General features: G+C 36.9%; 1 protein-coding gene across 5 annotated transcripts in view; it reads left to right on the forward strand.

The window, feature by feature from the left end:
- PLCL1 (phospholipase C like 1 (inactive)) overlaps positions 1 to 12,970 on the forward strand; it is a 352,432-nt gene extending 339,462 nt beyond the window's left edge. For all 5 annotated transcript variants that reach the window (XM_032354307.1, XM_032354311.1, XM_032354309.1 and 2 more), the window contains exon 6: positions 7,944 to 12,970. In XM_032354307.1, the coding sequence (XP_032210198.1) occupies positions 7,944 to 8,126 (183 nt within the window). In that variant the 3' untranslated portion in view covers positions 8,127 to 12,970. The remainder of the gene's footprint in view (positions 1 to 7,943) is intronic.
- The last annotated feature ends 2,850 nt before the right edge of the window (positions 12,971 to 15,820 follow it).

Raw genomic sequence — 15,820 nt, forward strand, 5'->3', positions numbered from 1 at the left:
TGCTAGGGGGGAGGGAGATGGGAGGGATAAGGTGGCTGGGTGATGGACACTGGGGAGGGTACGTGCTGTGGGGAGTGCTGTGAAATGTGTACGACTGATGATTCACAGACCTGTACCCCTGAAACAAGTAATACATTATATGTTAATAAGCAAAAACCTGGAGTACTTTAGTAGATGGTATTAATTAGTTGTTTTCACAAGAAGTTATGTGAAAGGTCCAGTACATGAGGAAAACAATTACTGAGAAGCATGTCTAAATGAATAAAGATATTGTTTTTAAATTATTGAATAATTTATTCACTCTGGGCATTCTGTCTACTTGATTGTAGGATTGCTATACAGTAAGTGGTATTGGAACAAACTGGGAAGTAAGATACTGGTTTTAACTTAATACTTTATTCTTTTTCACAATCAATGGTGGGCATCCCACAGTGTCCTGTGAAGCTGAAGCTGATATTATCAATCACAAGAAAAATATCATTTGAGATACCTTTGAAGACTTGGCAGCTTTAATGGGGTGCATGGGTAGTGTTTATTTTCTCACTTGTGGGATTATCACACTTTCTCTCCCTGGTGAGAGTCTGTACTTGTCTTGGCATGCTATCCCTCCTTTAATTAAGGTTATTTCCTTTCTTCATTTATTATATGCAAATAAGTCTGGACTGTTGCCGTTGTTTGTTTTTATGGGAGTGTCTATCTGGTACATTTGCACTGTCGTTTTCCTATATTCTTTGTGAATGTGGTTGGCATCTGATCTCTTTATTTCTTTTTTGAATTTAAATGAATTCATATTAAATAAGTACAGGCCTCTGCCGGCTTCATTATGGTTTCTTGTGTGCCTCCCTGGGCATTTACGTATTGTAGTACATATTATTTTGTTTTAAATGACCATTCTTTTTTTTCTCGTTAGCAGTAGTGTTAGGATACTATATTTACTTAATTTTTAATATATTTAACCAGCTTATATTTCATTTTAGGATAGTAAAGGAGGCTTACAAAATACTTGCTTGAATGGGCTTTGGTTTTGAGGCACCTGAGCATCTGCCTTTGGCTCAGGTCATGATCCCAGGGTCCTCGGATCGAGCCCTGCATTGGACTCCCTGATCAGTGGAGAGCCTGCTTCTCCATATCTCTGCCCCCTGTTCTTGCTCTCTCTCTCTCAAATAAAGAAAGTATTTAAAAAGAAAAAAATAAAGGGTGTTGGTTTTGATAGGATTGAGAACCAAAAGTCATTGATAATGTCTGGTATATGGAATATGTTTAGTAAACATGCTTGATGAGCAGATAGAAATAAAAGAAAAATGAAGACCTAAGTCCTTGTTGATAACTGAAGGAGATCTCCATTGTTCCTAAATCAAAGGAAGGTTGTGGGTGTATCTCAGTTCATACATAGGTAGCTCAGAACAACATATAATGGGGGTAACAAATGGGATTTAGAGATATTGAATTCTATACTTTAAAAAAAAGATTTTATTTATTTATTTGAAAGAAGGGGAGAGAGAGAAATGATGAATCGGGATGGGGGGAGGGGAGACAGAGGGAAAAGCAGACTTTCCACTGAGCAAGGATCCTGACGTAGACGTGAGGGGCGATCCCAGGACTTTGGGATCATGACTTGAGCTGAACTCAGATGGTTAACTGACTGAGCCACCCAGGCACCCCTTAAAGATTTTAAGTAATCCCTGCACCCAGCATGGGGCTCAAACTCACAACCCTGACATCAAGAGTTGGATGCTGCACTGACTGAGACAACCGAGTGCCCCAATACTTATTTTTAAGCTCCAGTCAAAAGTGTATCTCAGTGTAACAGGTTTTGTGGATGAATTTGCTATTACCTATCACTAATGGTATCTGTTGCCAGCCCTGTTGCTACTGGATTGTTTTTTTGTTTTGTTTTTAATTTTTTATTTCTTTTCACTGTAGCAGTATTCATTGTTTTTGCACCACACCCAGTGCTCCATGCAATCTGTGCCCTCCCTAATACCCACCACCTGGTTCCCCCAACCTCCCACCCCCTGGCCCCCCAAAATAATTCATAGTGTATATGGACCACATACATCTTCCTTATCCATTCGTCTGTTGAAGGGCATCTTGGTTCTTTCCACAGTTTGGCAACTGTGGCCATTACTGCTATAAACATTGGGGTACAGATGGCCCTTCTTTTCACTACATCTGTATCTTTGGGGTAAATACCCAGTAGTGTAGGGAAGTTCTATTTTTAATTTTGTGAGGAATCTCCACACTGTTTTCCAAAGTGGCTGCACCAACTTGCATTCCCACCAACAGTGTAAGAGGGTTCCCCTTTCTCCACATCCTCTCCAACACATGTTGTTTCCTGTCTTGTTAATTTTGGCCATTCTAACTGGTGTAAGGTGGTATCTCAATGTGGTTTTAATTTGAATCTCCCTGATGGCTAGTGATGATGAACATTTTTTCATGTGTCTGATAGCCATTTGTATGTCTTCATTGGAGAAGTGTCTGTTCATATCTTCTGCCCATTTTTTAAAAATATGATTATCTGTTTTGTGTGTGTTGAGTTTGAGGAGTTCTTTATAGATCCTGGATTATTCACCATGACCAGGTGGGATTCATTCCTGGGCTACAAGGATGGTTCAACATTCGGAAATCAATCACTGTGATAGAACAAATTAATAAGAGAAGAGAGAAGAACCACATGGTCCTCTCAATTGATGCAGAAAAAGCATTTGACGAAATCCAGCATACATTCCTGATTAAAACACTTCAAAGTATAGGGATAGAGGGAACATTCCTGAACTTCATAAAATCTTTCTATGAAAGACCGACAGCAAATATCATCCTCAATGGGAAAAACCTTGCAGCCTTCCTGTTGAGATCAGAACATGACAAGGATGCCCATTCTCACCACTCTTGTTCAACATAGTATTAGAAGTCCTAGCAACAGCAATCAGACAACAAAGAGAAATAAAATGTATCCAAATTGGCAATGAAGAAGTCAAACTCTCTCTCTTCGCAGATGACATGATTCTTTATTTGGAAAACCCAAAAGACTCCACCCCCAAACTACTAGAATTCATATAGCAATTCAGTAACATGGCAGGATACAAAGTCAATGTACAGAAATCAGTGGCTTTCTTATACACTAACAATGAAAATACAGAAAGGAAAATTAGTGAATCGATTCCATTTACTATAGCACCAAGAACCATAAGATACCTGGGAATAAACCTAACCAAAGAGGTAAAGGATCTGCACTCGAGAGACTACAGAACACTCATGAAAGAAATTGAAGAAGACACAAAAAGATGGAAGACCATTCCATGCTCTTGGATCGGAAGAATAAATATTGTTAAAATGTCTATCCTGCCTAGAGCAATCTATACTTTTAATGCCATTCCGATCAAAATTCCACCGGTATTTTTCAAAGAGCTGGAGCAAATAATCCAAAAATTTATATGGAATCAGAAGAGACCCCGAATTGCTAAGGAAATATTGAAAAACAAAAATAAAACTGGGGGCATCACGTTACCTGATTTCAAGCTTCACTACAAAGCTGTGATCACCAAGACAGCATGGTACTGGCATAAAAACAGACACATAGACCAGTGGAACAGAGTAGAGAGCCCAGATATGGACCCTCAATTCTATGGTCAAATAATCTTTGACAAAACAGGAAAAAATATACAGTGGAAAAAAGACAGTCTCTTCAATAAATGGTGCTGGGAAAATTGGACAGCTATGTGTAGAAGAATGAAACTCGACCATTCTCTTATACCGTACACAAAGATAAACTCAAAATGGATAAAAGATCTCAACGTGAGACAGGGATCCATCAGAATCCTAGAGGAGAACATAGGCAGTAATCTCTTCGATATCAGCCACAGCAACTTCTTTCAAGATATGTCTCAAAGGCAAAGGAAACAAAAGCGAAAATGAACTTTTGGGACTTCATCAAAATCAAAAGCTTCTGCACAGCAAAGGAAAACAGTCAACAGAACAAAGAGGCAATCCACGGAATGGGAGAAGATATTTGCAAATGACAGTATAATGTGTTTTAATCTCAATTTAATATAGTTGTAAGGATTTGGTTATGACTGCTTAACCTCTTTAAAAATTTATTCTAATTCTTAGATTCAAAATCCCTATAGTGATCTCTCTATGGTTTTCTATGATGCCAAGAGTTACTCCTTAAATATGCAAGGATTTCCATGAACTCTTAATTTTGGAAACCAGGTAATTGTGGAGGCTGAATTAGTGGCCATTGCCCTTGAGCCTTGATAGTTCTGCTGTCCCATCAGCATCAGTCAGCCTGAGATGCTCTCTACTATTTCTGCTTTTCTTTAGGTTAAAGCAGTCCTCATCCACACCCCCCCCAAAGCATCCCTAACATCAGAGGAGGGAAACTACAAAATGCCACGAGATTGCTAGAATATCAAAACTTTGGCAGCAGCTTGACATTTCTTTCAAGTTGAACGTTCAATGATCACATTGTACACCAATTTTACATTCCGGGCCATAACAATCCCAGAGATATTTTCGTATCTGAGAAGTGTTTTGATTTATGTAACACCACGTAAAATTCTCTATCTCCTTCTTCTCTCCCAAGACCTCTACTTGAAGAAATTTTTTGAGCATATTTCTTTGGAAACACCTGTTACAGTACTCGTTAAATACACATACCACACTAATCCCTTTAAATTGATCAGAGGATCTGAATACCCAATACATCTTATAAGAGATGATACATAGGACAAAGGTGTTTGAAAGAGGAGATCCCGTATAGGCTGGCTTATTAAGAGTTTGAGAAGGAGCGTAACAGAGTAGAGAGATGGATGCTTATTGGCCAGGAGTAATTGCTGTGCATAAAATGGGAAAAAGCACTAAAAATGAATGTCAGGATGGGGGTGGTTAACAATAAACTTCACTCTTTTTACAGTTTTGCCTGGTATGTGCCTTTCCGTGTTCTGATATCCTTGAGCCACAGAACAGAAAGATGACCTTAATTCTTCCTTCTTTAAAGAACAGAAAAAAAATTTTTACATAAATATTTCAATATAAAAAGTAAAAATTGACATGTAGAATTAGTCTCTCATTTTGTCTTCTTCTATTAGTTAACAATTGGGTTTCTCTTTCTATTTCTTTTCTGCCTCTGTGATTCAGCCAGGACGCGTTGTCTCCTGGTTATCAGGAGATGATGTAGTTGTGTTTTCGTGCACTGGCACAAAGTGTTTTCTCCCAATTGGCCATTGTTTTCTGGAGAGAGGGACTTCTGTGTACCAGAACTAGCACAGTCTGGCATGCAGGCCTGGATGCCACCTCTTGGAACTGATGAGACGGCCTTCTGGCTGATTAATTACATAGATTTCATAACCTGCCTCGGAACAAGGGAAGGGTGGGCACTAGGCATTAGCAGCATCAAGCTGATATTTTTGCATCTTTCACTCTTCTCTTGCAGTGAGGGGAGATGCCAATTTTGCTGTTGTTGCAATTTTAAAATGCTTAATGAAACTTTAAAAACCAAAAAGAAAACGATCTCTTAAAAGTAACACTGAAAAGGAGTGCGGATCTGATCTTTTTATTAATAGAGTTTGGTTTTTAAAGGAATCTTTCACTTTGTAAAACCAGCAGCAATATGCCTATCTCTGTAAAACAGATTCTTGCAGACTCATTTTAAACAGATTAGTAAAATTTATATATTAACATGTGTACAGTACCAAGGTAATTCATTATAGTAGCAGACTGTGATACCCGCTTTTCACATCATCTTATAGCATAGTTTACTTGTGATTATCTAAATTACAGACAACTCTTCAATATATTTTCTTTAATCTTTAGCACTGTGAAGAAGGCAGATTATTTTCATGTTTACAGAAGAGCCTGTGGCTCAGGGAGAAATTGTTGGAGCTAAGGGCAAAACTAAGATAGTTTGACTTTTGTCCCTGCCAGCATGTCCTTGGTGCACCTGATCTGTCAGACTTGCCACAAAAGCAGTGATTTTCTTTACATCTGCATTGTTTTCATGGGTGAATACATGAGACAATGAATGGGAGGCTCTAACGTGCTTTGGAGAAATTGCACGATTTTCCTTAAAGAGACACTGTATCATACAGTGGGTAACTAGAGCCAACTGCTGGACTTTATTGAAACCCCTTCTCGACCACATAGCTGTTGCATGACTCTGGGAAAGGGCACTGCTCTGGGCTTTAGTTGTTGTTGTTGTTGTTTTTTCCATCAAGAAACCAAGAATAAGAAAAGCGTCTATCTTTGTAGGGTTTCTCTGACAATTGAATGAATGAACATACGTAAAGCACAAAAAAGAGTGCCTGTACTCTTATAAAGTAAGCACTTTATATGTATTATTATTACTATTTAAGAATTGCATTTTTCAGAATGGATGTGACTTTGTTTTTCACTGCCCCGAGGGTGCTCATCACTGTTCAGAGCTGTCTCCCCAGATTCTGCTGGCATAGTGAATGTTTTTCCCTTAGAAAATCCATCTCTATGTGACAGTGTTCATTTTCTAGTCTTTAGTGGTGTGAGAAATAGGACACTGGACAGAGGTGTTGATCCAGGTCAGTCATTTCCCAGTTGTGACTTTGGGTCAGTCACTAAACCTCCTCAGGTTCTGCCTCTTTTCTCCTCACAAGAAGACTAGACTATAAAACCTCCACGTCTGCTTATAAAACCCCGTTCCATGACTGAAGTGATTGGGGTAAGTCCACTTTAACAAAAATATTAGGCAAAGCCATCCTTGTGCATCCCATTCAGTTAAATCCTGTTATTAGAAGGATTTTGTTGTTATTATATAGGTAAGACTGGCAAGTGCTTGTGTAGATTTTGAGGAATGGGATGTGCTGTGGCATTTTTTAACATGTTTCATCAGACATCCTGAGGAAAAACCACTCCTCAAATTAAACAGCGTCTCATGGAGCACATTGGACAAAATAGGTGACTTCTCCTTTTGCCAAGTCTGTGGTTTGTGGAGACCTCTCCAGCCATCAGTGTCAACTCCACATCCTCCCACTGTCCCCTGCCGTGCGGGGTCACCGAACCACTGCCGTGAGAACGGAGAGGGAAGAGAGGAAGGACCATTTCCTCTTTGGCCTGTGCCCTGCGGGAGTAGGTTCCGGCTTCTCCACACTTGGTCTGTCGGGTGCCTGCGGCAGCATCAGCTTATACACCTGATCATTATTAACAAAGAAGTAAAATAAGAAATTTAAAAAAAAAAAAAAAGGAGAGAAAGTCTTTCTCAGGTGCTGATGTTCCTGACAGCGGATGGTTTCCTGTGATCCTCATTTGCTTTTTGGTTTGATCGACATGCTAAGGCTCCGGGGCCCTTTTTTTTTTTTTCCCCCATCACCCAGATGGAAACATTGTCTTTAGGGTGATGGAAAAGAGAGAAGGAATGTGGGTAACTAATAATTTATTAAAAGGCAGGTTGCAAGGATAACCCAATATATAAAAACCCAGATTACTAAGCATAATGGAGTGTGATTTACTCTACAGAAGACGTTTTGCTTTGTAAGCTCTTGTACATTGAGGGGCTGATTTAATTTTCACTTCTTTAAAGAGGAGCTTCTTTCCTTGTTGTCTCCCAAGCCTAGGAATGCTTGGCCTGGGTGGGACAGGAGTTGCAGCAGTTTCAAAGCCTCAGACTATGGGGATGGTGCATCATCCTCATAATGCAGAGTAGCCCCCGCCCCAGGTTATTCCTCACTGCAGGAATCTCAAGGGGCTACTGGCAACCACTGACCTGATTGGGAAGGAAGGCCCAGGCTGAGGTCCCTGGCTTAAAGAGCAAGACCCTGAACAGTGCTAGAAAAAAGCCCGGGGGTATTCCCAGGCTCTGAGGTTCTGAGTCCATTTCCTCGCTGAGGAGTAGCACTAATATATAAAGTAATGTCACTCAGGTTACGCCTGGTCCATAACTTTCTCCTTTGGTATACATTTGTCCTTGTTTGTAGGGCCAAGGAGATCTGTTGAAGAACGCCAAGAATGAAGCTGTAGAAAACATGAAGCAGATCCAGCTGGCGTGCCTGTCCTGTGGACTTAGTAAAGCACCCAGCAGTGGTGCAGAAGCCAAGAGCAGACGCAGCCTGGAAGCCATCGAGGAGAAGGAGAGCAGCGAGGAGAATGGGAAGCTGTGACCGCGGGCGGGGCCCACACGCCCACCCAGCCTTCGCCCCAGCGCTCTGCTGTTTCTTTCTGGTTTTCTTTCTTTAAGCTTTTTAGAAGTTCACAAGAAGATGCCCTCTGTGGGGTGTTGGACATAGATATGTTCACAATGTCAGTATTTTAATGTAGTTAATTTATCTAAGTTAAGACCTTTAGTAGCGGTGTTTAAAGTTCTAAGATGTGTACATACCCATGTGTGGATGTGGGTGGGAGCGTGTGTGTATGTGTGTGTGTGTGAGAGAGAGAAACAGAGACAGAGAGAGAGAGACAGGGAGAGAGAACAAAAGAAAGAAAGGAAGAACCAGAACGTGACAGAGAAAGGAAAAGAGAGACATTGAGATCCTATGAAAATCTAGTCTGTGTTGCATTATTCATTCAGTAGGTCATTATCTTATCATTTTGGGTCAAATTTATTCATCTGAAATTCTAAAGAGCACTTACTATAACCGGTTACTGTGTTTACTTTACTTTGTCATTCAATTTAGAGATCTTAACATAGGTTATTATCAAACCAAGCCAAATTTACCAATGCATAGATGTTTTGGTAGATTAAATATAGATTAGAAAAATTCCCAAGAATTGCAATAGAGATAATAGTGAGAAAGATAAACAAGTGATCAGAATTTCGGATGTCAGCAAAATAACTTCTTCAGTTAGAAACTCTTTAAAGTATTCATTAAATCAAATCAATTTTTAGAAAGTTTTTGGTAGTTGTTTAATAAGTGTATGATTTCAATGGAAAAGCTGATCATAAATGAATTTATATCCACCTATGTGGAACTCTGAAACACAGTGAGAGCTCTGTTGTAATTGGGATTTTAATGTGACATTATTTTCAGTTATAAAATTTCAAGGTTGAGATTTGTTGGAAGGTCTCATTCTTCCAAACTGGAATCTAGCATTCATTTTCTATAATGGACATGAGCAGCTAGGAGGTCTTGTCTTTGATTAAATATAATTTGTTGTACTAAATTTAAACTGAAAGACATTGTTCAAACAATACCACATTATCATGTTGAGCTCATATAAATTCTATGGGCCAGGTAACATCTTTGTGATGATTTAAGAACTAACTGATTATAAATATGATACAATTTTAATACATGAACAAAAACATACACACAAAAGAAGCAAACTCATTAGGGTACATTTATAATTGCATCCAGATAATTTTTACCCTAATATATTCATAAAGTACTTGAGTGTAGTATGTTTGTTACCTCCAGAAGAACTAAATGTTCTATGGTTATGAAAATATATTTATTTAAAACATTGCTTTTATTTTGAAAAGCTTCTTAATTAATTTGATTAACAAATACACCAGTTTTGGGGGAACCTAGGGAAGATAATTGTTGACATTTTGCAAATATAAGCATCTTCTGTAGCTACTGTGTTAAGTTATTTCTGACTTCTTAACACTATTATGTTCATGTTGCACATTACTGAAAGTAAAGATATGAAACAACACTTTCATTGTTTTCCTTTATTGTGAATTCATTGAAAGAAAAAATGAAAATAATGAAATATAATGATATTATATTAAAAATATCTCAAAGGGTATGATATTTCCATGGACCAAATATGGTCCTTGGAAATTTCTCCTTGGGTTTCAAACTGGGCACCTGGGGGAGGTTCATGAGCTCATTTTAAGGTAGGTTTCCAATGGTACTACAATTGCCTGAAAAAATTTCTTTATCCTCCATTACACTTAACCTGCGCAGTAAAAGGAATAGTAGAATGCAAGTGTCTAAACTCCTTATGATAAAAAGCGGATGATAGAGACTGAAACAAAACCCATTTTACATCAGTCAATTGGTTGGTTTCACCTTTGGACCTCTTCACCTCCCTGAATTCTATTCAGAGAAGTCCTGGCCTTTCCTGGTGGTACAGAGAGGTGGGAAGAGAAGATGAAGAGTGAAAACACTCAAAGAATATTATTAATTTCGCTACTTGAGGGTCAAAGCCAATCCTTAAAAGTGGCTTCCCTGGTTCATTCTACTTGTCTTGAAGTTCCACTCACACTTAGGAACTTGCCCAAATGCTCTTGAACTGTTTTTGTTTTTAGTTTAAATAGAGTTTGAAAAACAGAATAAAACAAAGCACAAGTATTCTTGAGAACATGATATGGGTTCCACCTCATGTAATGCTACTTCTGGCCATGGGTTATCTGCCATTCTGTACTCCACTGTGTTGGGTATGATTGATAGCCAGGGAGTGAGGGGTTGGGTGGGATGAGTGTTAGATTTCGAGAATGGTCTTGCCTCTGGATAGAATAACAAAAACAAACAAAACTTTTTACATTATTACATCCTGCCAGTGTCTGTCTTCTTCCCAGATTTGTACCGCAGTAGAAAAATCCTCCTTCTGTCCACTTAGCTTTCAACAGTACTAGGAAGATAATGGTAGATACTATTTCTGTTTTTGTTTATTAATTTTTACATTGCCAATTAATTTTCATTAGTTTTGAAGCACAGATGGTAGACATCATCGCTGACAGAGCCACTGATAGAGTAAACGGAAGAATCGACTTTGGATTCTGGTTTGTCTGATTTTATGTGCAAGAGTATTGGTTCAGTGGTTTTGATTATCATTTTACTTCTCATAATTTTAAACTAAAGTACTAATTCTTTCCCTTATAACCAAAAATGAAAAGGCCGTTATTGTATTCTTTGATAGTAAAATGCTAATGATCAATATTAAACACGCAAAAACAGATCTGTAAAACAATCACCCCCATTAACATTTAGATTTATACCCCTTAAGACACTGAACATGCTTTGATTATACATACATCTAAATATGCTTTGATTTTTAAGAAAAGTGAGATTACATTATATAAAGTGTTTTTGTAATAATCTTTTTACACAATAAAGACAATACATCATGAATCACTTTCTGTCAATAAATATATATGTACATTGGGGCTCTCAGCCTTTGAACTGAATCTAGTATGCTAATAATGTGTTTTATTTGGTCACTGAATCTTTTTCAAAAAATTTTAAATAATAGGCAATTTTCAAAAATCCGGAAATTTCACATCAAAGTTTAATTTCCCCTTCTAAACGATTGGGTATTCTGATGACACTAGATACCCTTCCACATCTCTCCACATCTTATTTGTCATCAATTAATTGAAGCCACCTTCTCCAAGAGGGGCATGCACTACCCAGTTTGCCAAAGAGCTTCTTCTCTCATTTATGTCACCTCCTGACTCTGTAGATGTCTTAGGTGGAGATTCTTGATTCACATTAGTGTTAGTGTCTTATTGTGTGGATTATCATAACATATTTAGCCAATCCCCTGTTTTCTCTCCCAATTTCTTGTTATGTAAGCATTGCAGTGATGAAATCCATTTGTTCAAAGTGGTTCGATTTTTTCCTTTGAGATAGATTTCTAGAAGTACAATTATTGGGTCAAAGGATACATAGATATTTTAAGGATTTTGAGATGCATTACAAAATAGCTTCCAAAAAATGTATCCAATTTCAATTCCCAATAAGAATTTGTGGGAATGCTCAAATCTTGACTAATACTAAATTTAATTATTGTTATGTATATGTTTGCCAATCTGCTAGATTAAAAAATTTTATTTCTTTTTATGTCTACTCTCTAGTGAGAGTGAACACATATTAGTATGTTCATTGACTATGGATAATCTCATATAGATAGTTATGAGTTTCCTGATCATTTTTGAGTGGGATGGTAACTTTTAATCTTTTCATTATTATTTTTAAGAAGTATTTACTTAATAAGAATCTTAACCCTGTGTTTTTCATATATATTACCAATGTCTTTTGACATGCAGATCCCTCATTTAATCCAAATTATGATTTTTTCCATTATGAGTAGTGTTAAGAGAATTTTGTCCATCTACGCTCATGAAAATATTCTCCTAAATTACTTTTCACATTTAAATCTATAATCCTCTTAGCTTTGCTTTTTTGTGTATAGATTAAGTTAGATGTCTAATGTCATTTGTTCTAAATGTGGATAATCAGGTGACCCAGCTTATTTACTGTACACTGTCCTTTATCCATTCTTCTGTAATGCCATCCTTGGGAAAAAGGTAGCACCCATGTATGTGTGTCTATTTCTGGAATCTCTGTTTGGTTCTGTTGGTCGGTGTCTGTCCTGGAAACATTACTGTGCTGTTCTAATTATGATAGCTTTGTAATGTTTTTGTATCAGAGAGAGTAGGCCTCCCCACTTTTCTTCTTCAACATTTCCTCTTCGCATTTCCATATGTCCATTTCTATGAGGTACCTTCTGGAACTTTTATTGGTATTACACTGAATGGATATATCATTTTGGGGAATTTGGACATAATTCACATTATTGAGTATTCCAATCCATCTGCATGGCGTATTATTCCATTTATTCAGGTTGTATTTAATTTCTCTTAATACAGTTTTATAGATTTCTCTATAAAGTTCTCACAAATCTTTCCGTATATCTATTCCTAGGTATTTGACATTTTTCATGCTATTAGAAATAGCAATGCTTTCAAACTTAAGTTTCCAAATTATATATAAAAATATAATAATGTAATGATCATGTGGACTATCAAGTGAACTTGCTAAACTATTTGTTGATTTGAATTGTCTATTTATTATTTTGGACTTTATAGGTACAGATTATGTCATATACAAATAATGGCAGTTTTATCTTTTCTCTTCCAATCTGTATGCATTTTACTTATGTTTTTTATCTGCTTTTCTTGATTTTTAGAACTGGTTAAAACCTTCAGTATAATATTCAATAGAAATGATGTTAGTAAACATCCTTTCTCCTTCCCAACCTCAGAGGAATTTTGCAGTATTTCAACATTATGTATGATGTTTACTCTGATTCTGGTATTCTGGTAGATTCATTAGGGAATGAAAAAAAATTTTAATATATATATATATATATATATTTTTTTTTTAGTGAGAGATATATATAATAGTGAGATATATACATATATACACACACACATATATATATATATATATATATGTATATATAACTATAAAACCTTTAGAAGAAAATGTAGGAGAAAATTTTTGATCCTGGGTTAAGGCTATGAATTTTAGATATGACACCAAAACACAAGTAACAAAGGAAAAATAAGATTGAGCTTCATCAAAATTAAAAACTTTTGTACTTCAAATGACACCATCAAGAAAGTGAAAAGACAATCTGTAGGATGAGTTTACAACTTGTATGTATGATAAAGGACTGGCATCCAGGATACATAAAGAATCACTACAATATCATAAAAAGACAACCCAATTTTAAAAATGGACAAAGGATCTGAATAAACATTTCTTCAGAGAAGATATACAAGTGGGAAATAAGCAAATGGAAGGATACTCAACATCATTTATCATCAGAAAAATTTAAATTGAAACCACAATGAGATACCACTTCTTAACCACCAGGATAGCTATAATAGAAAAAGACAGGTAGCAACAAGTGCTAGTGAGGAAGTAGAGAAATTAGAACCATCATACACTATTAGTGTAACGTAAAATGGTCCAGCTGCTTTGGTAAAGAACCTGGCACTTTACCAAAAGATTAAACATAGAGTTACTATGTGACCAGCAATTCCACTTCTAGGCATATCCCCAAGAAAAATGAAAATACATGTCCACAAATGCTCATAGCAGCATTATTCAGAATAGTCAAAAAGTGGAAACAATCCAAGTGTCCATCAACAGATGAAATGATAAGAAAGTATATCCACAAAACGGGTTATTCAACAATAAAAAGAAATGAAGTACTGAGACATGTTACAACATGAATGAACCTTGAAAACATCATGCTAAGTTAAGGAAACCAGGTAGGGAGGCCACATGTTGTGTGATTCCATTTCTAGGAAATGTCCATAAGATGCAAATCTGTGGAGACAGAAAGTATACTCGTGGTTTTCAGGGGCTGGGAGGAGGTGGGATAGGGAGGGACCACTGATGGGTATGTGTTTTCTTTTGGGGTGATGAGATGTTCTGGAATTAGATATTGATGATGGTTGCACAGCTTTGTGACTGTACTAAAAACTACTGTGTAGTTTAAGAGGGTGAATTCTATATTACGTAAACTATCAGTGAAAGAATTACTTAAAAAAAAGAAACATAGGAGAGTTTACATAATGAGCTGAGCACCAGTGAATAGTGAAATAACTCCAAGAAATCTGATACATATGAAATAGATAGGAATGGGGAAAAAGATACTTGAAGAAATAATGACTGAGAAAACTCTTACTTTGAATGAAAACTATAAAGCCACAGATCAAAGAACCTTCAAAAAATCCCAAGGACCAGAAACATGAAGTAAACAACCAAGACATATTATAATAAAATTATTCAAAAGTAGTGGTACTGAGAAAATCTTAAAAGTAGATAGTGAGATAAGACATGTATATGTAGTACATAGAAAACTAGAAAGCACATTATTTAGCATAACTTAAATGGACAATGGAGCAAATTTAACTGAAAGAGAGGCAAAAACTTAATTCTAGAATTCTATGCCCAGTGAAAGTGCCGTTTAAAACTAAATGTTATATAAAGAATTTCAAAAGATGAAAGACGTCATCACCAGCACAGTTGCAGTAGAAGAAATGTTAAAGGAAGTTCTGACTTTGTTAAATGATCATTTATTAAGTCAAGTCCCAAGGTGCTGGATGATTCCACAGAAGGCCACAAGGGAATTGAAGTAGAGAAGTTTGTTACTCATAACTTCCAAAAATGTATGTGGCACACTTTAGTATGGGACCATGGCGTGGTAGAGGCAGGGCACAGGCAGAAGGAAAGTGGGGAACTGAGGGCACATACATTTATTTTGGGCCTGAGGTGGAGAGCTTTGGTGTTCTCGGGCTGAGGCTGGGTTGGCCAGTTCAAAAGTGGGGTTTTCACAAACTTTGTGGGGGTCTTATCTACAGGGCACTCAAGGAGAAGGCTCTCAGATGGGGAGAGACTGTTTATCACAAGGGTGGTTTGGGGAATTTATATCGGGAAATTGTATTTACTTACGACTCTGCGCTGTTATCTAGAGCATGCATTCAAGAAGGAGCCTAGTGTCGGTTCAAGGCCTCCACAGGCCTCCTGGCCACACAAAGTGGATGCTGAGGCAGCACCATTATGGAGTAGTGTGACTAAATTCTCAACAGAATTCCTCTAGACTGGAGGAAATGATGTCAGACGAAGATATGGATCTACACAAAGGAATAAAGAACACTAGGAATAGCAACGATAGAGGTAAATAGATTAAAAAGTATATTACTTAAATCTCACAGAGTTAAATGACTGTCTAAACAAAAAGAACAAGGTAATAAGGAAATCGGAAAAGATATACAAGGAAATGTATGATAAGAATAGCACCAAATTGGTAGAAGAGAAAGACTCCAGTACTATGTGTGAAATAGTCTGATACCACTTGAAGGCTCATTGTGATAAGTTAAGGAGTAACTTATCACACTCCCAAATCAAGCACTAAAATTGAATCAGCAGAATATATTCAATTAATCCCAAGAAGGCAGAAATAGGAAAAAAAAAAAAAAAGGAAGAAAGAAGAGATGGGGGGAAAAAACAGCTAGCAAGATGTTTGTCTTAAAGGCTAAGCATGTCAGTAATCACATTAAATGTAATTGTATAAATAAAATTGTCAGATTGAATAAGAAACTAAACAGTAT

This window comes from Mustela erminea, chromosome 8, assembly GCF_009829155.1.
Source record: "Mustela erminea isolate mMusErm1 chromosome 8, mMusErm1.Pri, whole genome shotgun sequence".
Classification (NCBI taxonomy): domain Eukaryota; kingdom Metazoa; phylum Chordata; class Mammalia; order Carnivora; family Mustelidae; genus Mustela; species Mustela erminea.